General features: G+C 41.3%; 1 protein-coding gene across 1 annotated transcript in view; it reads right to left on the reverse strand.

Annotated features, from left to right (window-relative positions):
* Positions 1-19,365, reverse strand: part of bard1 (BRCA1 associated RING domain 1) — a gene marked incomplete at its 5' end in the record, with an annotated part of 78,523 nt that extends 59,158 nt beyond the window's left edge. Inside the window, 8 exons of the mRNA XM_080752912.1 lie at positions 3,799-3,879; positions 5,310-5,573; positions 6,083-6,263; positions 7,068-7,279; positions 8,097-8,476; positions 13,323-13,471; positions 15,813-15,869; positions 19,289-19,365. Coding sequence (XP_080609038.1) covers positions 3,799-3,879; positions 5,310-5,573; positions 6,083-6,263; positions 7,068-7,279; positions 8,097-8,476; positions 13,323-13,471; positions 15,813-15,869; positions 19,289-19,365 — 1,401 coding nt within the window. The remainder of the gene's footprint in view (positions 1-3,798; positions 3,880-5,309; positions 5,574-6,082; positions 6,264-7,067; positions 7,280-8,096; positions 8,477-13,322; positions 13,472-15,812; positions 15,870-19,288) is intronic.
* Positions 19,366-24,901: the final 5,536 nt, after the last annotated feature.

The raw sequence follows: 24,901 nt of genomic DNA on the forward strand, positions 1-24,901 counted from the left end.
TTCTTATTAGGAATAAATTTGCCTCGTGTGCAAACTGTGCATAGCTCCTGAATAGGAACTCTAGACTCTATGCTACTGTATTTTAACATCATACTGGCGGTACTTTGATAGCCAAAAATCTTCTGAGGTGGTACACAGTGTAACAAGGTTGAACGCCACTGCTCAATGTTATTAACAATTTTCAACTATTGAAATGAATGGGGGGAAAAAACAATTGAATTAATTTAAACACATTTTGAATGCATCGATAATACAGAACCCATCTTGTATTCAACTTATCAGAACTCACAGAACTCATCTTTTATCAACCATGCTTCTTGAGTATCACTTTCGGACAGTATATGGCAAAATGCAAAGATGAAAGCACTGCAACCCGAAATCAGGGGAGTCGGGAGTGCTTTGCTAACCTTCTCTAAAGTCTCCGGCGGAAACGGCAGCCTAGGCTGAATTAAACACAGAAGATTAGGCTGCGAGGGGAAACGAGTAAATTGGAATTTAGCGCGAGAGTGTTTGGGAAGGCGATTAAGACCCATTGCAAAAATATTATGAACGGCATTTAACGCATTTAGAACAGGCACGCATTATTGTGTATCATTATTTTATGCTTTAACTATTGAAAAATAGCAGATCTACAAGCTCACAGCGCGGCACCGAGTGCCGCGCTGCGAGCTTGTAGATCTGCATTTTTTTTTTTTATCGTGAAAATTTGAATTTTGACCCGATTCTAACTAACCCTAACCCTAACCCTAAGTCCTTCTAAGATTTGTTGAAAAACCTGTGTTTCTATGTCAGCAATCTGGCTAGCCGTAGTCAAAAAAAACTTGAACTGGAGTTCAGTTAGTCTGTTCTGGAGAGACTATTATGTCAGTGGTTCTCAAACCTTTTCATGTGAAGGACCCCCAAAATGATATTTATTTGGCCACGGACCCGCATCTCAAAATATTTAGTTTCAGGGACCCCCCAGAAGCAAGATTTGAGTTACAAACGTTCGCTTTGAAAATACATGTATTCAAAAATTTGCACACATTTTCACGACTTTTTCAAAAAATAGCAGAACTACAAGCTCGCCGAGCTTGTATATCTGCTATTTTTCAATAGTTAAAGCATTCAATAATTTTAGGCCTAAATGGGTTAAATATGGCCACAGTCCTTTGCTCAGAGAGAAATGGTGCTAAACAGGTTGCCACTTTTTTTTTTATTCCAAAGCACCTCGTTTTATCTGGCTCAAGGCAGCTAGAGCAGCAAACATGCATTCTCATGCTGTGTCTCCGGCTGCGGTAGCAGCCACCAGGCTCACTAAATGCTTTGTGTTCTTGACTGTTGCCATTGTAAATCAATGGCACGGGAACAAGACCATAGCGGAAATAATACTCCATTAGCTGCGTGCCCCATTTCCCAGGGGAAGAAAACTAATAATTTTTGCTTTCGTTTGTTTCAATATAACCCAGTATATTATTTGATTGAGGATCAAACAATATTATTTCATGCTGAATGTATAAGATTGAAGAGATTAAAAAAAGGGCTCACACAGCGCTCTATTTGAGTCCATGTTAAGCCTCAAAGACCTGGAATGTGCCCGCGTCGCATTCGATTTGAACCACTTTAACCATTATTTTGTGCTTTAACTTTTGAAAAATAGCAGATATACAAGCTCACAGCTTGTATATCTGCCATTTTTGAAAAAGCATGAAAATGTCTTTGAATATCTTTCACCCGACTTCTAAATCCTTCCTCTAAATCAGCTGTTCTCAAACTTTTTCATGTCAAGGACCCCCAAAGTTACATTTATTCTTAAAATATGTTGTTCTAGGGACCCCCCCAGAAGCAGAGATTTGAGTTATAAAAGTTTGCTTTGAAAAATATATATTGAAAAAATGTCAAGCCGCGCTGTGAGCTTGTATATCTGCTATTTTTCAATAGTTCAAGCATAAAATAATGGTTAAAGTGGTTCAAATCTAACGCGACACGGCCGCATTCCAGGTATTTGGGGGTTAATGTCTGGCGGCGTGGCTCAGCCCACAGGGGAAGAGCCATGAGCTGTGGCTCATGTCCATACAATTACTTTCAATTATTTACTTTTGGATTGATTGAGTTTTCATTTCATGCAGTTCCGCACCTTTATACAGATAAAGACACTAAATTCATTTGGTGGAAAACACTTAGCTGTGCACACACACGGGGTAATGAAGAGAGAGGACTAGCTAGGGCTGTCACGATTATGACATTTTACATGGCGATTAATTGTCACTCAAATAATTGCGATTAACGATTTAATTGTGTATGTGTCGTTGACAATTACATTTCTGTTTGGCTTGTAGGCTTTGAAGTTGCACATGGCAATCATGACACATAACTTAAATATACAAAGAAATTACTGACATATTTGACAGTTTTATACTTAAAAAAATAAAATTGATAGTGGAAATAGCCAATCTACAAGCTCGCGACGCGTTGTGAGCTTGTAGATCTGCTATTTCCACTACTTTTTGAAAGTGTTTGTAACTACATTGACATTTCTCGACATGGAAACGATAACGACGATTATGCAAAATAATTGCGATTTGCGATTACTTCAAATGATCGCGATTAGACAATTATGTCAGAATCGTGACAGCCCTAGGGACAACAGCAAGAGCTGTGCATGAGTTACCATGATGCTCCCACGGTAACTAGGCAACGCCCCTCTGGGCGAAGGACGCAGACAGCAGTCAAAAATAGAGAAGGCAAGAGAGAGAGAGAGAGAGAGAGAGAGAGAGAGAGAGAGAGAGAGAGAGAGAGAGAGAGAGAGAGAGAGAGGGAGAAAGAAACTTGCTGTTGCGGTGCCTTTCTCAGAGATCGATAGCATTTACGTCAAGAACACCGGTTGAAACAAAAGAACATTATGAAGCCAAGTTCCTTTAGTTCCACTTTTCCCCCCACCAACAAATATTGGATTTATATTGCATTATAGCTTTCATTCCCGAACCTTGTTTTTTCTTAATATACCATACATCAGTGGTTCTCAACCTTTTCAGGCCGCAACCCCCAAAATAATCATATTTTAACTGGGGATCCCCCCACCCTGACGAGCACTAAGAGTTGAGGCATTACATTTTGTATAACACGGTTCTATTGTGAAAATAGCCGATCTACATGCACACAACGCCTCGCAACGCGAGGCGTTGTGAGCATGTAGATCTGCTATTTTCACAATCTCTGTGTCTAATATTTGACAGTTTGGCCAATGTTTAATTTGTCATTTTAGACGTATTAAAAAGTCCTTAAAATGTCACTTTAAAAATGCGCATGAACCCTCTATGCGTGCGTGCGTGTAGGGTTTTCCGATTAATCGATTTTTAATCGAAATCGGGATTTTTTCCTTTGGACGATTTAAAAAATAAGAAATCGTAAAATCGATTTTCACTTTAATTAGGGTAATTCTTACTCATTGGAGCCTTGCACGGGGCAAAAAGTGCACAGCCCGGTCCTCCTAAAGCAGGACGACAAGGTCCGACACCAAATTAATACTACTTTATCTCTGATGTGTAATTTCTTTGATGCACGTGCCGCGCACGTCAGACTGGGCAGGGCTCACCACATTAGATTTATCTATTTGGCTATATAAAAAAAATTAAAAAATAAAACAATAATAAAAAAAATCATGTCCTTGCATTTTTTAAATGAAAACAACATAGTTGAAACAATGTATTATTCTTTTACCAAAAAATCGAAATCGGAATCGAAAATCGACTTTTCTGAGAAATAAATCGAGATTTTATTTTTAGGCCACATCGAACAACCCTAGCGTGCGTGCCTCACCAGAGGTGTCCACCCAGCATGGTCCCTCAGGTTGGGGTCTGCCCCTTGGTCCAGCAGCTCCTTTGCAGCGTCCACGTCTCCCTGTGGGGCCAGGAGAGAGAATCAACTCGGGATGGGACGATAAGCGATATTATCGTTTATCGTGATAAAAAAAACACTCACGATAATCGTATCGCGGAGATTTAATTTATCGTGATATCGTCCTCCGTCATGCACTGGGATCAATTCACCTCTTATTTGCCGAGCTGCATATCCGGTACCACTTAAACCCTCTATAATTGGTAAAAGGTACTTATAATATACGTACTTGATAGTCTTTTTTTTCACTCTCTATCAAATGTCTTAAAATGTCTTAAAAATAGACCTACAAGATCTACAAGCTCATTGTGAGCTTGTAGATCTGCAATTTTTTGGCAAATGTTCCGCCCCGGGATAATGGATTTTGATTATCGTGATAATATCATAAATCACGATTTATTTTGTCACAATAATCGTGATATGACATTTTCATATACGCGATATTATCGTTTATCATGATAAAAAAAACACTCACGATAATCGTATCGTGGAGATCTAATTTATCGTGATATCGTCCTCCGTCATGCACTGGGATCAATTCACCTCTTATTTGCCGAGCTTCATATCCGGTACCACTTAAACCCTCTATTGGTAAAACGTACCTTTAATATATGTACTTGATACAGTTGTTTTTTTCAATCTCTACCTTATCTCTTTGCCAAAAAAGTAGCCGATCTACAAGAGCTTGTAGATCTGCTATTTTTTGGCAAATGTTCCGCCCCGGGATAATGGATTTTGATTATCGCGATAATATCATAAATCATAAATTTATTTTGTCACAATAATTGTGACATTTTCATATCGTCCCATCCCTAGAATCAACAACAGACCTCAGGTCAGCGGCCGGAAAACCGCCAAACCATAACCCTTCGGACGCAGCGGCTGATCCGCGAGCAGCGGGGAAGCCCCGCGGATTATCAATCGTGCCCCACAGCGGGCCATTGATTACCTTGTCCAGGATCCAGAGAGGGATTACGGCTATGTTTACAGGGATTATCCTAAAACGGTTTTATTCTTGCCGGGGCCCGGGGAGAATGGCTCTGATCATCTGAAGACTAAAAGCAGGATTTATGCTTAGTTGTGGAGCCGTGTGTCGCGCGCCGAAAATAGACGATCTACAAGCTCTCAATGCGTTGGTGCTGGTGCGCTTGCGACGCGTCAGTTTGTAAAACAGCCATTTTTGGCGCTGCGCAAGCAACAAAGTATATGTCAAGCCCATCATTTGGCAGATGGTGGAGACGAGAGGCACAAACCCACTGCAAGGGGAGATTTAGACAAGCCGCTTTGAGGCAGAAGGCGGCCAACCCGGCGATGCCAGAAACAAAGCAGAGAGAGTAGAGAACATTAACTCATTTCCTGCTATCCCCGTGGTTTCTTTTGTCACAATAACCGTGATATAAAACGTTCATATCGTCCCATCCCAACTTCCAGACCTTGATAGCAGCAAGATGCAGGGGTGTCTCCCCCTTGTGGTTCCTCCTCAAGACACCAGGGCTGCCAGGAGAAGAAACCCTCCCGGCGATGGCTCTGGAATCAGGGCTGACCATTTTCTCAGCTCGGGGACTTTTGATGCCCTTTCCGGTCGTCCCGAGGGTGGCCGGCGAGGCTGGAGCGAGGACGCCCGAAACCGTCCTGTGCGCCGACAGTCTCCTTTGGCCCGCTGATGCCCTGGGCCTCTTCGGGGTGCTCTCCTCCTTCTAGGGGTGGGCGATATGGTGATAATTATCGTTGAGATGATACAATGTCTCCACGATATGCATTTTCAGAGGTATCGTATATATCGTGATACAATTGAGGGAGCCTTGTAAAACATCCTTTTTAATCGTTAATACAGAGATTCATTGCAGAATTCAATCTAAACCTGCATTTTGGTCTAAATCAGTAGTTCTCAAACTTTAAAATGTCAAGGTCTCCACTTAACGCTGACAGTATACAAATGAAACCAAATGGACCCGTAAGGGTCCATTTGGTTTCATTTGTATACTGTCAGAGTTACATACTTGTAAAGTTCAATTTAGACCTCCCAAAAGGAACCCAGAGAGTCTAGTTTTTGTCAAGTACCTTGAAAAATAACCATAAAAACCAACGTGAAAAAGAATCGTGATAACATCGTGTATCCTGATACAGCTTGGGAAAATATCGTGATATTGTATTTTTCCATATCGCCCACCCTTACCTCCTTCTCCTCCTCTTCCTCCTCTGCCACGCGGCATCGTTTTGGGGTTCGTTTGTGAGGAGCTGCACCGCTCTGCTTTCCGCCGTCCTCGCCGAGTTCGAGCTGCCGATCACGTCGGAAGGAGCCGGCCGCCTGGCCGGGACTAGAGGAGGAGGCTTCGTCTTCCGAGGCGGGAGCCGTATCTCCAGAGAGACCGAGGCTCAGAACCCTGCTGTTAGAGCCGTCACGATTGATTAGAATTGACGATTAATTGTCACACAAATACGATTTAATTGTTTTTTTGGCATTGAAGACTGGAATATATGAATACAAATGTAATTTCTGTTTGCCATTTAGGCTTCATAATCACAAACTGCACAGGGCAGGTTACTAACACATTTAATCATTTTATATTGATATAATCATTTATTATAAAATAGCGGAGATGGCTGATCTATAAGCTTACAACGCGTCACAAGTTGTAAGCTTGTGGGTCTGCTATTTCTGCTATTTTTCACATTTTTCAACAGGGAAACGATTATGCAAAAATAATTGCGATTATCTCAAGTAATTGCGATTAAAAGATTATGTAATAATTGTGACAGGGCTACTAGAGACGGGACGATACGCGATATTATCGTTTATCGTGATAAAAAACACTCACGATAATCGTATCATGGAGATTTATCATGATATCGTCATCCGTCATGCACTGGGATCAATTCACCTTTTATTTGCCGAGCTGCATATCCGGTACCACTTAAACCCTCTATCGGTAAAACGTACTAGATAATATACGTACTTGATACAGTCTCATTTTCAGTCACTATCAAATGTCTTTACCAAAAAATAGCCAATCTAGAAGCTCGTAGACAAGCTCGTAGATCTACAAGCTTGTAGATCGGCTATTTTTTGGCAAATGTTCCGCCCCAGCATAATGGATTTAGATTATCGCGATAACATCGTAAATCACGATTTCTTTTGTCACAATAATCGTGATGTGACATGTTCATATCGGCCCATCCCTAGGGCCTACCTGCTGTGTGGGCCTTGAGGCCCATCAGGCTGGGGGTCCTCAGTGGAAGCCGCGGGGCTGACGAAGGACACCCTCTTACTGGAGCTCCTCGCCTCCTTCCTCTGAGCACAGGCTGGCTCCTCCACCCTCGCGTCATCCTCCACCTCGTTGTCGATGCCCCACTGGCGGTTCACCGCCTCCAGCCTCCTGCTCTTTGTGCCTTGCGCGCAGAGCTGTCACGATTAGGACATTTTACTTGACGATTAATTGTCACTCAAATAATTAACGATTAACGATTTAATTGTGTTTTTTGTCGTTGACAGTTACATTTCTGTTTGACTTTTAGGCTTTGAAGTTGCACATGGCAGACAGACATGACACATAAGACATAACCTAAATATACAAAGAAATTACGGACATATTTGACAACTTTACACTTTAAAAAGAACATTGATAGTGGAAATACTATCTAAAAGCTGCTTGTAGATCGGCTATTTCCACTATTTTTTTTTTATAAATTAACACAGGCACCCCAAAAAGATCACAAAGGCTGTTCAGGTAGAACACATGACATGCCCCTAAAAGATTATAATTAAAATATTTATAAACAAAAATCACAAAACTCATTTTGGCATCTGTCACTTGAATAAGGAGACTTCATTGACTGACATCAAGAAGGGCCTGTCAGCTCCCTTCACAGCTTCGAAAGTAGGCAAAGCCCTCAATGCAAAGATTTTTGTTTTTCCTGAGAATCAGTAGCATTACAAAGAACCCCAAAACCTACCACTTCCATACAGAATGGGGTGAAGACCTTTTTTCCCCCATTATTTCCCATTTACAAAGGCAAGCCACCTTCTGTAAAACATTTTTGGGCGGGTAGATCATGTTGAGCTGGTCATTTTAAAAGTAGCTCTCAAGTCAAAAAAGTGTGGGCACCCCTGAATTAACATATATAAATACATATTTGTCAACATGTAAACGATAATTGCGATCATGTCAAATAATTGCGACTAGGCGATTATGTAATAACTGTTGACAGGCTAGCCCTACCTGCGTGCGAGGTGCCCGTCTGGCGCCAGCCCCGCCTGCTGCCAGCTTTCTGCCACCCCCGGCTTTCTTGGTCGCCCTCTTCCTCCTGCCGCCGCCGCCGCCGCCGACGGCAGACTCTTGGGAGGACTCTTGGGAGGAGCTGGGGATGAAGTTGTAGACGGACAGGTCCTGGGGTTCCGTCCGGGTGGTCTCCGGCGGTACGGCGGGGACGACGGTCACGCCGCTAGCCGGTGGCGGTGGGATGACCTCTTGTTGCGGCTTCTCCGCCCGGCAGCGCACCTTGCGGCTCCGGGGGCTGAACCAGATCTTGTAGTTCTTTTTGTGCTTCAAGACGGAGCTCTCGGCCTGCGCCTGTGGTGGTAACCCAGTGGGAGATGAGTCTGCGGGCCAGAGAAAGAAAGAAGTAAAGAAAGTGAGAGATAGAGAGAGATTAACCCATGTAGGCCTAGGATTATTGAATGCTTTCACTATTGAAAAATAGCAGATATACAAGCTTGCAGCGCGGCACCGAGTGCCGCGCTGCGAGCTTGTAGATCTGCTATTTTTGAAAACGTCGTGAAAATGTGTGCAAATCTTTGAATATATGTATTTTCAAAGCAAACGTTTGTATCTCAAGTTTTGCTTCTGGGTGGTCCCTGGTTCTAAATATTTTGAGATGGGGTCCGTGGCCAAATACATATCATTTTGGGGGTCCTTCACATGAAAAAGTTTGAGAACCACTGACATAGTAGTCTCTCAAGAACAGACTAACTGAGCTCCAGTTAAGTGAAAAGGACCTTTTCTTTGACGATGGCTGGCCAGATTGCTGACATAGAAACATAGGTTTTTCAAAAAAACCTTAGAAGGATTCAAAAGACACTTATAGAATCGGGTCAAAATTCGAATTTTCACGATTTTTCAAAAATAGCAGATCTACAAGCTCGCAGCGCGGCACTCGGTGCCGCGCTGTGAGCTTGTATATCTGCTATTTTTCAATAGTTAAAGCATAAAATAATGATACACAATAATGTGTACCCGTTCTAAATGGGTTTTAAAGGGGGTTCAAAAAAAAGACAAAGAGCCCACAATGGAATAAATCAGCACCATAATCTTTTTATAGTGAAGGTACATTTTGGCAAGACCTCAAATGCTACTCAAGCAGAGCTTGCCATAAGCCACTTTTATACAGAGATCTTGCAATAGTGGCGTAAGAACGTCTTATTTTCTTTTTTTACTCACGAGTTGGAAGCGAACAAAGCCAGCCACCCTGTGTGTGTGTGTGTGTATGTGTGTGTGTGTGTGTGTGTGTGTGTGTGTGTGTGTGTGTGTGTGTGTGTGTGTGTGTGTGCCTTTACATGACGTTCAGGAATCAGAGAAGTGCTGTGTAAGAAGCAGGGACGTGCTGGGCCCCTGATTCAGCCTGGGAAAAAGAGTTGCAGAGGCCCTCATTGCGCGCTATAGAGAGATCTCTCTCTATAGTGCTGCTGCTACTCAAAGATTTGCCATTTCAGATCATGACAAGTGACAAGCCAGTGGGCCAATTGCATGAGTTATATTTCGTCGTTGTCGGGTGGAAACCTTGTATGTCCAAAACCATTTTAAAAATGATTTAAACTAGTGAAAACAGCCGATCTACAAGCACACAACGCCTCGCGGTGCGAGGCGTTGTGTGCTTGTAGATCTGCTGTTTTCACTACTTTTGTGCGACGGCCTTGTGTGATGAAGCAGGGCTTTTGCTTTGCGAAAAAAACACATTTGAAACTTGGAGATACAAGGTTTCTGCCTGACAGTGACGATTTACTTAGTATGTTTCCATGTCGGGCGGCATAGCTCAGGGGTAGAGAAACCGTTATTAGAGCACGAAGGGTTCCCGAAGGGTTCCCAGTTCGAATCCGGGCTCCACCTGAGTTAATGTCGAAGGGTCCTTGGGCAAGACTCTGAACCCCACATTGCTCCCGGTGAGCTGGTTGGTGCCCTGCATGGTTTCCTCTGCCACCGGTGTATGAATGTGTGCGTGAATGGGTGAATGTAATGCACAATCTCTGTAAAGCGCTTTGGATAAAAGCGCTATATAAATGCACCATTTACCATTTGTCAGTGGTGCTCAAACCTTTTCATGTGAAGGACCCCAAAATTATATGTATTTAGCCACGGCACGGACCCCCCCCCCCCATCTCAAAATATTTAGTTCCAGGGACACCCCAGAAGCAAAATTTGAGTTACAAATGTTCGCTTAAAAAATACATATATTCAAAGATTTGCACACATTTTCACGACTTTTTCAAAAATAGCAGATCTACAAGCTCGCAGCGCGGCACTCGGTGCCGCGCTGTGAGCTTGTATATCTGCCGCCTATTGGGGAACCCTGGTATAGCGTATGCATTTAATGCACAAACACGATGTAGCAGACTGCAGTCACAAAAGCTCCAGTACTGAAGCACTTTCCATCACACTGAGCAACATAAAGGATTTTATATTTACATTTTGTTTTCAAATAAACTAAAGCTGTATAACGGTGAGGCAGAATAAAGCCCTTTGCACACAGGACATTTTTTTTGCATTGGATTTGGTGTGCAATGCTGTGCGGAATCGGCGCTGCGGATCCCAAAAGGAGTCATAAAAGGAGTGATGAGTTTTTTACCGCATGCGACAAGACGCACAAATCGAACTGGGTTCGATCGAGAAAAAAACGCACGGCCGCAGCCACTCGTCGCACGGCTAATTAGGATCCGGTGTGCATGAGGTCGTAGAGAACCATTGTTTTCTTTAAAAAAAATGAAATTGTCCGCTTTATCCGCGCGGATAAACGCGCCTGTGTGCAAAGACCTTTGCGGTTGAACAGTGACACCTTGAAGAGGCTGCGTAAAAGCTAAACAAACCTAGATTTATCACTAGCAATTTGCAAATCTTAAGTACAACATGTTTCACTAAACAAAGCATCAGCAGCAAAATAATGATAAATGACATCTACGTTCACTTGTGGTCTTGTTCACACACACCATCGAAAAATGTGAGAGAGTTGCCTCGCAGGGTCTGTCTGTCTTACACACGCTTTCAAAAGTTACGTTTTGATAGCTGTTAGCTTAATTGAGACATCATCAACGACGCCACAAGAGACGGCAGCTCGCGGGCGAGGTGCAGCCGAGCCGCGGCATCCGCTTTGTCACAGCCCGGATCTAACTTGCAAGCCAAACACCACCGTGGCTTAATTGCATTACATAATTACTGTCAGGGCAAGCATGCTGCAAAGGAGATGACGATAACATGCCACAGGGACAGCAGACTTAATACGATCATTCAGAGATTACGCAGCAGGGGGCGGAATTAAACCCATTCAGAACGGGTACACTATATTGTGTATCATTATTTTATGCTTTAACTATTGAAAAACAGCAGATATACAAGCTCACAGCACGGCACCGAGTGCCGCGCTTGTGAGCTTGTAGATCTGCTATTTTTAAAAAATCGTGAAAATTAGGATTTTGACCCGATTCTGTAAGTGTCTTTTGAATCCTTCTAAGGTTTTTTGAAAAACCATGTTTCTATGTCAGCAATCTGGCAAGCCATCGTCAAAGAAAAGGTCCTTTTCACTTAAATGGAGCTCAGTTAGTCTGTTCTTGAGAGACTATGTCAGTGGTTCTCAAACCTTTTCATGTGAGGGACCCCCAAAATAATATTTATTTGGCCACGGACCCCCATCTCAACATATTTAGTTCCAGGGACCACCCAGAAGCAAAATTTGAGTTACAAACATTTGCGTTGAAAATACATATATTCAAAGATTTGCAAACATTTTCACGACCTTTTCAAAAATAGTAGATCTACAAGCTCGCAGCGCGGCACTCACGCTTGTATATCTGCTATTTTTCAATAGCTAAAGCATTCAATAATCCTAGGCCCTAAATGGGTTAACATCTCAGTCAACAATAGATAGAGGCGTGGGTTGATCGGGGGAGGATGGAATGAATAAATTGGGAGGTTAGCATGTGGTGGAAATCAATTCATTACATATTACAGTACCTTCCTGCAGGCCAGTCACAGTTATTAGATAATCTCTCCCAATCGCATTTTTTTTTCTTTTTGCCTAATTGTCATAATCGTGTCCATGTTGAACATTTTTCATACGGTACATCAAAATAGTGGAAATAGCAGATCTACAAGCTCACCACGCGTCTCACCATGGCACGCTGTGAGCTTGTAGATGGGCTCCACTATTAAAGTTTCTTTCAAAGTATACAAGTTATTACAAATGTTAGTCATTTCTTTGTACATTGGGTTATTTGTCAAAACAGCAAGATTAACATAATGAAATCATTCATTGCAATTATTGTATTATTATTATCATTACAAGTAATTATCAGGCAAAATAAAATGTCATAATCGTGACAGCCTAGTACCTAGTAGGGATGGGATGATATGAAAATGTCATATCACGATTATTGTGACAAAAGAAATCGCGATTTACGATATTATCGTGATAATCAAAATCCATTATCCTGGGGCGGAACATTTGCCAAAAAATAGCAGATCTACAAGCTCACAATGTGTCGCAAATCTGCTATTTTTTGGCAAAGACATTTGAAAGGGTGAAAAAAAAGACTTATTCCTTTTACCAATTATAGAGGGTTTAAGTGGTACGGTACCGGATATGCAGCTTGGCAAATGAAAGGTGAATTGATCCCAGTGCATGACGGAGGACGATGTCATAATATATTAAATCTCCACGATACGATTATTGTGTTTTTTTTAGTGTTTTTTTATCACGATAAATGAAAATATCGCTTAACGTCCCATCCCTAATCTTGACAGCTTAGTACCTCGTCCAGTGTTTCACAACCACTGTGCCTGGGGACCTTTGGTGTGCCCCTGAGAAGGGTCAAGTGTGCCCCTTGAAACTGCTTGAAAGCCAGTATTGTATTCATCATTTTAAAAATGATTTAAAATAGTGAAAACAGACGATCTACAAGCACACAACGCCTCGCGGTGCGAGGCATTGTGTGCTTGAAGATCTGCTGTTTTCACTACTGTTGTGCGACAGCCTTGTATGATGAAGCAGGGCTTTGCTTTGCGAAGAAACGTACACATTTGAAACTTGGGAGATACAAGGTTTCTTCCCAACAGTGATGATATTTACACCCCCGTATTACAGTATGTTGGTGTGCCCATGGATTCTTGGGACATGAAAAGTGTGCCCATGCAGAACAAAAAGGTTGAGAAACACTGACCTAGTCTACCTGCCAGACCTACCTGGTTTCTGGGTGGGGTTGAGTATGGCCTCCAGGCTGCAGAAGGCCTGCGTGACGTTGTGCAGCTGTCTGTTGATCTTGATGTCCTGCACCCAGGCAGGGCTGCCACACACCACGCAGCCATCCCCCACCCGAGGGGCAGCACAGGACCTGCAGGAGTAGGAACACAATGGAAAGGAAGACTCAAGCCCCTATCATTGTAGGCACCGCGGTGATAAGCCATCCACCAGTGTCATCATAGTCTTTTGAATAATGTGTCACTTAGTTTCAGTCATAATTTAGTCACCTGAAAAGTTTTAGTTTTAGTCTAATTTTAGTCGACTAAATATCATAAGATTTTAGGCGACTAAATCTACAGTTGATTTAGTCAACTAAAATGTATTTTGGCAGGACTTGATGACATTGTAATGGCTGATTTTACACTTGGTTGCGTGCTGAAAATAGCCGATCTACCAGCTCACAACGCGTCGCAGCAGCGCGACGCGTTGTGAGCTTGTAGATTTTCAACACGCAACACCTGAGAGCAACCAAACATAAAATGACTCTCTTCTCCACAAGTCCCTCCTTAACATTTTAGTCTAGTTTTTATTTTGTTGACGAAATTGTCAATATATTTAGTCTTAGTTTTAGTCATCACAGCATACTTTTTATTTTGTTTTTATTTAGTTTTCGTCAGTGAAAAAACAGTCGACAAACATTTTTCGTCATAGTTTTAGTCGACAAAATCAACACTGCTATCCACCGCGTTGTAGTCTTTTTAAGTCATAAAACTACAACATTACGTCATTACTCGCGGTGAAGAGCTATCCACCTCTCTCTGTTTTTGAGCGGTGGTAAACCGCTCCATAGAGTGGCTGTGCGTGTGCATGTGTCTGTAGCCTTTTTCCCCAGCGCTTTGCCATAGCAAAATGTGTGTACGTAGCATCATGTTTGTCTAGTGATGTCATATGTCGTATGTTTGTAGCCTTTTTCCTCAGCGTTTTGCCATTGCATAACGTGTGTGTGTGTGTGTAGCACAGCCTGTACATCCTAGACTCAAATCCTAGTCTGAAGACGTTATGCAAGCACGACCACCGCACACTGATTTTTACTTTCAGAAGATCGGCCCATCACCCCGTTCACTGATTGGTCGATCTAGACCAGTCAGTCACAGTGATAGGACTTCACCGTGACTGACTATGATGGACTCCACTTGTTTTCTCACTTTAGGTGGATAGCTTATCACCTAAATTTGAGGTGATAGGCTCTTCACCGCAGACTCTGATAGAGGCTTCAGGGGTCATCGCCATGCTGGCTTGCGGTGGACATTTTTGCCAAAATAATTTTTTGCCACGAACATATAGGGCTGTCACGATTATGACATTTTACAAGACGATTAATTGTCACTCAAATAATTGCGATTAACGATTTAATTGTGCATTTGTCGTTGACTATTACATTTCTGTTCGGCTTGTAGGCTTTGAAGTTGCACATGGCAGATATGACACATAATATAAGCTAAATAAACAAAGAAATTACTGACATATTTGACAACTTTATACTTAAAAAAGAACATTGATGGTGGAAATAACCGATCTACAAGCTCACAACGCGTCTCATCGTGAGATTGTAGAATAGTGGAAATACACTATTCTTTTTTTAAATATATGAACATTTTTCAACATGGAAACGATTATGACGATTATGAAAAAATATCGCGATTATGTCAAATAATTGCGATTAAACGATTATGTAATAACTTTGACAGCCCTATCTGTAACTCTGAAAGTGTACAAATCTCTCTATTTGTTGTGACCGTAGGTCGCATTTACTATGAAAACATGCAGCTCATGTGCGTCAGTCAGTCACATCACACCTCATGTCACTAGTCTCCATATCATATATGGAGCGTGACAGAACTTGGCCATATTATCAATATTAATCCCATATCTGGGAATGCCCATATATGGACATTTGTGTCAGTCTTGACGCGAGTCACACTTGAAAATGAGTTCTGCCCTTGTCGCTTTTGTGCCCATATATGGAGATCCCTGATGCCATCAATATTAAGCCCATATTCGGGAATGCCCATATGGACATATTGTGTCAGTCTGTTTCAGCACGACCTCGCTTCTCGCTCTTAGGGCGTCTTATTAGTAAAAAGTGTTATAATGCCTTATAAGCGCATTATAATGCATTATAAATGTGAATATATAGCATTATAGAGTCCACCTTTAAGTAAAGTGTTACCAAAATAACTAAGTGTACTCTAAAATCAATCAATATCTCAATAAATCCACTGCCTTACTACACAGGGGAGGATGTAGTGTACACTCTATGAATCCAAGATAACGGTTCCAATATAACAACGGAAATGTAGACTTGTGCAGAAAATGGCTTGCGACGCAGAGCTAGGAATAACGGCGCTTTTAGACTCAAATGTAACTCATTTCAAATAAGTTATATCTGCTTTAGAAAAGAACAATGCAATTTGACCTATGACTGCCATTACCTGCAAACAATGTGTTCACACGATCCCAGACACACTGGCTCGTGCAGCAGTTCGGAGCTGTGGAGGAGAGGACACACACATGAATCAGGGTCAGTTAACCCATTTAGGCCTAGAATTATTGAATGCTTTAACCAGTGAAAAATAGCAGATATACAAGCTCACGGTGCCGCGCTGCGAGCTTGTAGATCTGCTATTTTTGAAAAAGTCGTGAAAATGTGTGTGAATCTTTGAATATATGTATTTTCAAAGCGAACGTTTGTAACTCAAATGTTGCTTCTGGGTGGTCCCTGGAACTAAATATTTTGAGATGGGGGTCCATGGCCAAATAGATATAATTTTGGGGGTCCTTCACATGAAAAGGTTTGAGAACCACTGACATAGTAGTCTCTCAAGAACAGACTGACTGAACTCCAGTTAAGTGAAAAGGACCTTGTCTTTTGAAACCTTAGAAGGATTCAAAAGACACTTATAGAATCGGGTCAAAATTCTAATTTTCACGATTTTTCAAAAATAGCAGATCTACAAGCTCGCAGCGCGGCACTCGGTGCCGCGCTGTGAGCTTGTATATATGCTATTTTTCAATAGTTAAAGCATAAAATAATGATACACAATAATGTGTACCGTACCCGTTCTAAATGCGTTAAAGTCTGACAACACAAGAAGTGCTTATTGTATTGATGTATCACCTTGCTTATTGCACGTCGCTCTGGATTAAGAGCGTCTGCGAAATGCCTAAATCAGGGGTCTTCAAACGTTTTCAGGCCAAGGACCCCTTAGCGGAGAGAGAGATGAAGCAGGGACCCCCACAACCTTTTCATAGATTCCATATTGTTTCATTGTTTGACAAATCGTCAGTGTATTTTGGATTCATGTCAATTGTGTTTTCAGATATTTAACCTTTTGAACCGTCAATACTTAATACACTTTTACCTTTCACTCTGTACTTAGTCTGCTCTTTTCCCCCTCTACACTAAACCTATTTGCCGAAAATAGACAATCTACAAGCTAGCTTGTTGATCTGCTATTTGTGGCTAAAGTTCTCAGAATATGAACACTAGGGTTCAAGTTGTTAATATAAAAAGGATTGGAGATTTGGAGGACCCCCTGTAGTAACTCTGAGGTCCCCCTAGGGGTCCCGGACCCCCTGTTGAAGACCCCTGGCCTAAATTGTAAATTAAAATTGTAAAATGTAAAAAGTGATATTATTCAGGAGTCTGCCACCTTTTTGACATGAAGTGCCACGTTTTTCTTTTCTGGACAGTCAGTGTGGCATATTATCAACATCATCACGTTTAATTATGACACCACATCAAAATAAATTATTTCCAAACGATTTTGATCTTTAGAAGTATTGTGTTCTTTCACATCAGGGTGTAACGGTCATTACTCATTAGATTCAGAGCAATAACCAACGTATCTCCCAGACTCCCTCCACAGTCAGAGTTTAGAATTAGGTGCAGGATGTAATTTGTATATAGATGTGAGTGGACTTAAATTTAACCGACTAAACTTTTTAGAAAATTACATTTTAATAGAAAAGAAAAGAAAAACTCTCTCCCACACTTATGCCAGTGTGCCAAGTGATCACCCTCCCCTGTGCCAATGTTGGCACCAGGCTGTGCCTAAGGTTCTCTACCCCTGAGGCAGGGGTTGACCCTAAGGTCTCAGAGGCACTTGCCAATCGGGCAAGCGCAGGTCATGTTCTACTTGCCCAAAAGGTCATGCCCACTTGCCCGAAAAGTAAATCCTCCATTATAAAATGATAGGTAAGACTTTAATTTTAGTTTAGTTTTTTTCTGTGTAATTGATACAAAGCCAAATATATGTATTTTCGTTCTGTTTCATTTGTTCTGGTGTGCAAGACTTTCAGCGTTATTGATATTGGTTTCCTTTTTTTCTATTATGACAATTCATTTAAATATTAATAAGGTGGTCATAATATGCTTACCTTATCTTGTTGCCTTTATTCTATATGTTCAACTGTTTAGTTAAATCGTGACTGAAATAAACTAAACTAACTAAATATAAAAGCTTGCAACGTGAGGCTTCACAACGCGCTGTGAGCTTGTAGATCAGCTATTATCGTCAAGCGACAACGTCGTAAGACGGAGGGCAAAAAACTAATTTGAGTTTAGTTCAGTGGTTCTCAAAGTGGAGTTCAGGGACTCCCAGGGGTCTATGAGGGGGTTCCAGGGGGTCCCCAGCTAAATGAAAGTTAGAAACCAAATGGACCCATGGGTCTGTAACAGTAAATGCCATTACATGGGGGTCCGTAGCCTAATGCATGTCAAACTGGGGGTCCTTGATATTTAAATGGTTGGGAATCACTGATAGAGCTGTAAAAAAAAATCATCTCTTATGGGGGTCCCTGGCTTATATTTTCAAATGGGGGTCCACGGGATAATAAGTGTCAATTTGGGGGTCCTTGACATGAAAAGGTTTGAGTACCACTGGTTTAGTTAACTTCAGTGGAGTAAACTAACTAAGTTTTACTCAAGTACTGTACTTACTGTAACAATTTCGGGGTACTTGTACTTTACTTCCAATTTTCAATACTTCACTACATCTCGGAGCCAAATATTGTACTTTTACTCCACTACATTAATTTTAAAACTTTAGTTATAGTTACTTTGTATATTTTGATTACTACTACAAAACATTCATTATCCACTTCAGCCGTATATAGACTACATTTCGGCCATTTGCGATGCATTCATTGTGAGCTTGTAGATCTGCAATATAGAAATACTCCGACCGTTACAAGTAAAAGTCTGTAATTCAAAATGTACTTGAGTAAAAGTATGAAAGTGTTGGCAACGTTGGCATCAACATATGTACTAGCCATAAATCATAACTCTTGTAGAGTGATTTTATTTTGGGACGTTATCTCTCTACAAACACTCTACAAGAGTTATGATTTATGGCTACTTATGTACCAAAAGTAAAAGTACAAAATGTTTGAAAATAGCAGATCTACAAACTCAAAAGTGAGCTTGTAGATCTGCTATTTTCAAATAGCCAAGGTATAAAATCGGTCTGAAGTGGATTAATGTATGTTTTATAATATTATAATGTATATCTACAAAGTAACTAGTAACTAAAGTGTCCAAATACATGTAGTAGAGTAAAAGTACAATATTTGGATCCGAGATGCAGTGGAGTAGAAGTAAAAGTATTGGAAATTGGAAGTACTCAAGTAAAGTACAAATGCCTCAAAACTGTATTTAAGTACAGTAAGTAAATGTAGGCTACTTAGTTACTTTACACCCCGTTGATACTTTTCTACTGTAGTGTACATTTTGAATTACAGACTTCTTACTTCTTGTATTACAGAGTATTTCTACATTGCAGTAAGCAGTATTGATACTTATGACATGTGACTACTTTTTCCCAGCACTGATCACAACAAACAAACAAGCGCTTTAATACAGTAGCGCTATCTTCCAGCCACACAGCCTGTGTGTCTCTCTTCTTACCACACAGAACACAGCAGCAGCTTCTTGAAGTTGGAGACAGCCTGTCTGGTCCTCATCCAGGCTGCGTCGCCGTCCATCATCAATAAACTATGATTATTATTATTATTATTAACAGTGTTGTTAACTGATCTGACAGTGTTTTCATAACGTTCTTATCTTCCTACTTCCTGCCATTTTCTCGTATCTCCCGCCAGCAGAGGTGGGACGTTCGCGAACGAATCGAGTCTTTTGAACCGGCTCTTTGAAATGAACCATGGGATCCGGTTCTCAGTAGGACTATTAGGGAGCCGTTCCTTTCTGAATGAACCGTTGTGGGGAAAAAGTAGCTACTCGAATTCTTTACTTAATTAAAACTGCAACGTGGAAAAAGTTCGGAATTGAGTAAAAGTACAAAAGTATTGGTAGGCCTGCCCTATGTAGTAGCCTACTTAAAGTAGGCTTAAAGTAGGCTACCAATAGTCAAGTAGGCTATTCATTATGCAAAATGTCCCATTTCACAAGTTCCAATGAATAAAATGTAGAAAAATCTTTTGAAAATAGCAGATCCACTGAAGCTCACAATGCGTCGCGCTGCGAGCCTGCGACACATTGTGAGCTTGTAGATCGGCTATTTTCAAATGCCGGAAATGTATACTATACAGGGTTGAAGTGATTTGTAATTATAATCAAAATCTACAAAGTAACTAAAACGAGCCAGTCTTTTGAACGGCTCTTTGAAAGGAACGGATCCCAGAGATCCTGCTCACTTCAAAGAGCCATAAATCCCATCTCTACCCGCCAGAGACTCACGGAAGTTGTAGTCCTCTTCTTTTTCTTCTTTTTCTTCTTCTTCTTGTTGAGTTTTATGGCGGAACACACCAACGTAAAAAGGTGTATACCGCCACCTACTGTACCGGAGTATTGTGTGACTCGTCCTGCACTACTTTGTGCAAACAGCAAACTAGTGTCCACCCATTGTGATCCGATCCCGTATATTGTCCACTCCATTCAATTAGTAGCCTATACCCAGACTTTACAGAGTCGCTGCGACTTCTTCTCGCAGTACGCGTCGCTACGCTCTCATCCTCACCAGTGACATCCACACAACATTAAGAAATCTTCTGGCTGCTTCTAGTAGCCTACCATCTTAAAGGACATTTTTTTATTTTTTTATTTTTTTACAACAAGGGGTCATATTTTAGATAGTCTAATAGAGAAAAGAAAAGATGAGTGTTAATATGTTTTAATTAATACTTCTTTCTATAATTATAGTGATTTTAACGATTTTGATTTGCATGCATGCCCCCAATGCAAGTGGCTAAAGCCGCTAAATATGTCTTTTTAGACACAATAAGCCCATTCCTAAGATGCACCACAATCTTTCATGGTCGGATGTGACTTATGGGGGATGGTGCAAATAGTAACAAAGAAATTGCCGGTTTATTGTGTCTAAAAATGACATGTTTCGCCACTTGCACGCATGCCCCCACCCACTGAAATCAAACAACTAAAATCGCTGAATGAAAACATGTTAACACTCATCTTTTCTTTTCTCTAATTACAATCTAAAATATGAACCCTTGTTGAAAAGAAGTTGTCCTTTAATTCTCTCTGACTTAATTGCTTGTTATTCCAACAGCATTCCAACAGCACAGTTGCAATAAAAGCTATAGGAATTGTGTCTTGTCCATGTTATCATGCCCTTTTCCTTTTTCCATCTTGTTCATTGTCTCCACCAGCCGAAGGCTGAGGGAGAGTAGGTTTTCCCCTCCGTCCGTCCGTCCGTCCGTCCGTGCGTGCGTCCGTCCGTCCGTCTGTCCGTTTGTCCGTTACCAGCTAATCTCCGGCGCCGTTGGCCCGGTCGCTGCCAAACTGTGCACACACACTCCCTCGACACCAATTCAGAACCTCTGCCCCAAATATTTCACATGGGCCTGTTCTAGCGCCACCAGGAGGCCGACTTTTGCAAAACTAACTTTTGCCAGTACTCCTACAGATTTTGTCCAAAAATCACGTAAATCAGTAGACAGTATCTCTACAGTCATGTGATCGACATGGATGTGTCAGATTTTCCATATTCCATCCTGATTGGCTAAAACTGGCTTTCAAAGTTTGCAGGATTGGTCAGTTTTGAATAAAATGCCTGAAATCCTGAACGCAGTGTGAAATTTTGGTGAAATTGTGCATGCACATTCCCAATAGGCAGAGGAATAAATGCCACTTAAGAAAAATCAAATCAGCCTCATGGTGGCGCTATAACAGGCCGATTCATGTTTTCACCTATAACTCCACCGATTAGTGTCAAACTTTGTATGCGCACTCCTTAGAGGCCAAGGTAAAACCTTTTCCCTGCATTTTTTACATCAGCCTTTTATAGCGCCATCAGGAGGCCGACTTATGTAAAACACATTACATGCCTGACCTGGTGGAGACCTGTGCTCGGAAGAGCACTGCTTCTAGTTCCGTTCTGTCTTTCTCTTTCTGATGTGGCCCTCCACTCCTTACAGCCTCTGCATAAGACATTTCCCTCTTTTCTGCTCTCATCTTGTGTACCATTACCTCCTTAACTTTCCTTGGGCACTGCGCTGACCCTGCATGCATAATGCTGTCCTCCACAATGTACCAGTATGCACTTTACTTCTTCTTTTCCTTCTCCTTCTTTGCAGCCCTCTTTCCCACACCTCCCACATGTTTTGTGTTTTAGTCCTCTTAGTTGCCATGACAATAAAAGGACGTGACGACGTTCGACGTACGGACGTTACAGTAAGTGCAACTCAGGGCATTTTCACGAATAGTGATTTTTAGTATTCGAATTATTCGACCTCAAAGTATTCGAATATTCGACAGGACTGGCCAAACTGTCCCATATTAAGTCAGCAAGAGGCGAACATAAAAAACGTAAAAATAGCCGATCTACATGCTCTGCTATTTTCACAATATTTATTTGCGGAACCGAGTCACATTAAATGTAATACCTACAATTCCAAGTGTTCGAATATTCTAATATTTGGTGAATGCCCTAGTGCAACTTGCAATGGTTGAGAGCAGAGGCCAATGAAAAAGTGTTATGACTTTGATTGCTGATTGCTTTTTAAAAAAAAAGGGTTGTGTCATCTGCTAGTTGAGTAATGGACTACCGACTATAGAGGCCCATTACATTATTGTAAAATGAATAGAAAGTCATTGCATAGGGAGAAGGAAGAGATATGCTGAAATCGGACAGCCCAAATATTGTTGTTTTTATAAAGCCCTACTATTGTCATACTTAGAAACCTTAAACCATTGTACAAACACTAAAGCTATGAAAACCAGAAGAATCTGAGATGAATATATTGCCTAAATGTATAACCGAGCTTTTTCTTTTATAATTTCTTTATTTATTTTCTTTATTTTTATATTAATGCGACCGCTTTTTGTCCTGTTCTCTCTGTATGTACTGTGATATTTTGTCAAAAAACAAAACAAAAAAAGATTCATATCTGCCAAAATTAGAGAAAAACTGTGCAGATTTGCAGCTGGGGGGCCTGACTTCGTATTCACTTAATATCCACATAGTATTTTTTTTTTAAGTGATTCCAGACTATCCACATAGTATCCCCAAATAGTATTATCCTAGTATTCACGTTGTATAGTACACTTATTTAGTATTCACTTTTGAAGTCTGGGTTGGGTAAAACATTCAGGAGTCTCCTGCTAAATGCAGGAGTGCACTTGGCAGGCATTTTTACAATATATTGGCATGGGGGGAAACAAAATATGCTTACAACTTTGCATTGCCATTTTTGCCAAAGCAAGTGTGAAGTAAAAGGAAAAAAATAAGAAATGTTATGTATGCCTTCTACTAGTCTAGTAAAGGTAAACATAGCTGTGTGAGTGACATTGCAACACTGCAATCAAATATCTCTAAAAAAAGAACTTAAAAACAAAACAATATTGTGCTATCGTGCGTGCGTGTGCGTGTGTTTGTGTTGTGTGTGTGTGTGTGTGTGTGTGTGTGTGTGTGTGTGCGTGCGTGCGTGCGTGCGTGCGTGCGTGCGTGCGCGCGTGTGTGGGTGTGTGCATGCACATGCTTGTGTGCGGATATATCTTTTATCTATGTGTATTTAAGGGTTTCTGCTCTGTGTACGTCTTCGAATGAGTGACAGCCTTTATTCCACAGGATGTTCTTTTTCTGTCACAACAGCTCACATTGTACTTCACCCAGCAGATATGGGAGTCTTCTTTTAGCTTTTCAGCCCTATAACCATGTTTTAACATTATTTTGGGGTGTGTTTGTTTGTAATCAGTGGGAAGTATGTGTCTCTGATGTAGGCTACTCTGTACAGTTGGCCGGTATGGTTAGAAAGTGCAACTGGGTTTCCATCTCACTTTGTGTGCAGTGGGTGTACAGTCTGTCTGTCTGCCTGTGGAGGCCTTATAATATACTCGATTGCAAGGCTGGGCTCACTGAGTCTGAGCATATAGCCAAGGACTTCCTTTGTTTTGGATCAGTCACAGTGCTTAGGTATTCTACGCTGTGTGTATTCTCTGTTTAGGGCCAAATACAATTTGCTCTGTGTGTGTTGATTCTTTCCAATGGGTCAGATAGTTTTCTTTGTGTTTTCTTATAATTTGATTTAATTCCAGTGGGGGTTTCTGTTTGGCTCTGCTCGTGTTTATGAAGAGGCCCATATAACCAGCATGAGGGGGGGGGGGGGGGGGGGGGGGGGGGGGCATCTCTCTCTTAGTCTAGGGGTCTCTAAACTGGAGGTGACAGCTTTGTTGTGGAGCGTGCGTCTGTCTGCACTTTCTTTTAGGTGCTTATGAAATTTTAATGTGCCCTTTTGAAGTTTTATAATTAGCAGGATTCATCCCAATTCTCCTCTGTGTGGATTGTTTGGTGTTTTCTGTTGGAAGTGAAGAATGGATCTGCAGAACGTGTGTGTCCCATTTTGCAAAATGGTTGCCTGCTCTCTCTCTCTCTCTCTCTCTCTCTCTCTTTGTGTCTGTCTGTCTGTCTGTCAGTCTGTCGGTCTGTCTATCTATACAGTTAAAGAGAAACATCTGAACATAGCGACGGTAATATCAACTTCTAAAGACAGGAGCAGATGTATTTTTAATTGCACAGCATATTTCAGGCCCTCGGCAGATCTGGTATATCAATGCAACATGCTAATCCTGCATCTACAACGGCAACGGGGAAGGCATGACAATGAACAGCGGATGCATTTGAAAAATTGCTTTATTAGACGTGTATAAAAAAAAAATAAAGCTCAATAAAGTTCCAGACTATGTGGAATAGGCCTAGAGCCTTAAGCAGGAAAGGAAAGTATCCATGAAATATTCAGCACGTTCATTCTAAAAGTTAGACATGGCCCTAGAGGAGGTGTTAACCCCTTTAGGTCTAGAATTATTGAATGCTTAAACCAGTGAAAAATAGCAGATATACAAGCTCACAGCGCGGCACCGAGTGCCGCGCTGCGAGCTTGTAGATCTGCTATTTTTGAAAATGTGTGCAAATCTTTGAATGTATATATTTTTAAAGCGAACGTTTATAACTCAAATTTTGCTTCTGGGGGGTCCCTGGAACTAAATATTTTGAGATACGGGTCTGTGGCCAAATACATATAATTTTGGGGGTCCTTCACATGAAAA

This window comes from Nannobrachium achirus (assembly GCF_963921795.1).
Source record: "Nannobrachium achirus genome assembly, chromosome: 22".
In the NCBI taxonomy this organism is placed as follows: Eukaryota; Metazoa; Chordata; class Actinopteri; order Myctophiformes; family Myctophidae; genus Nannobrachium; species Nannobrachium achirus.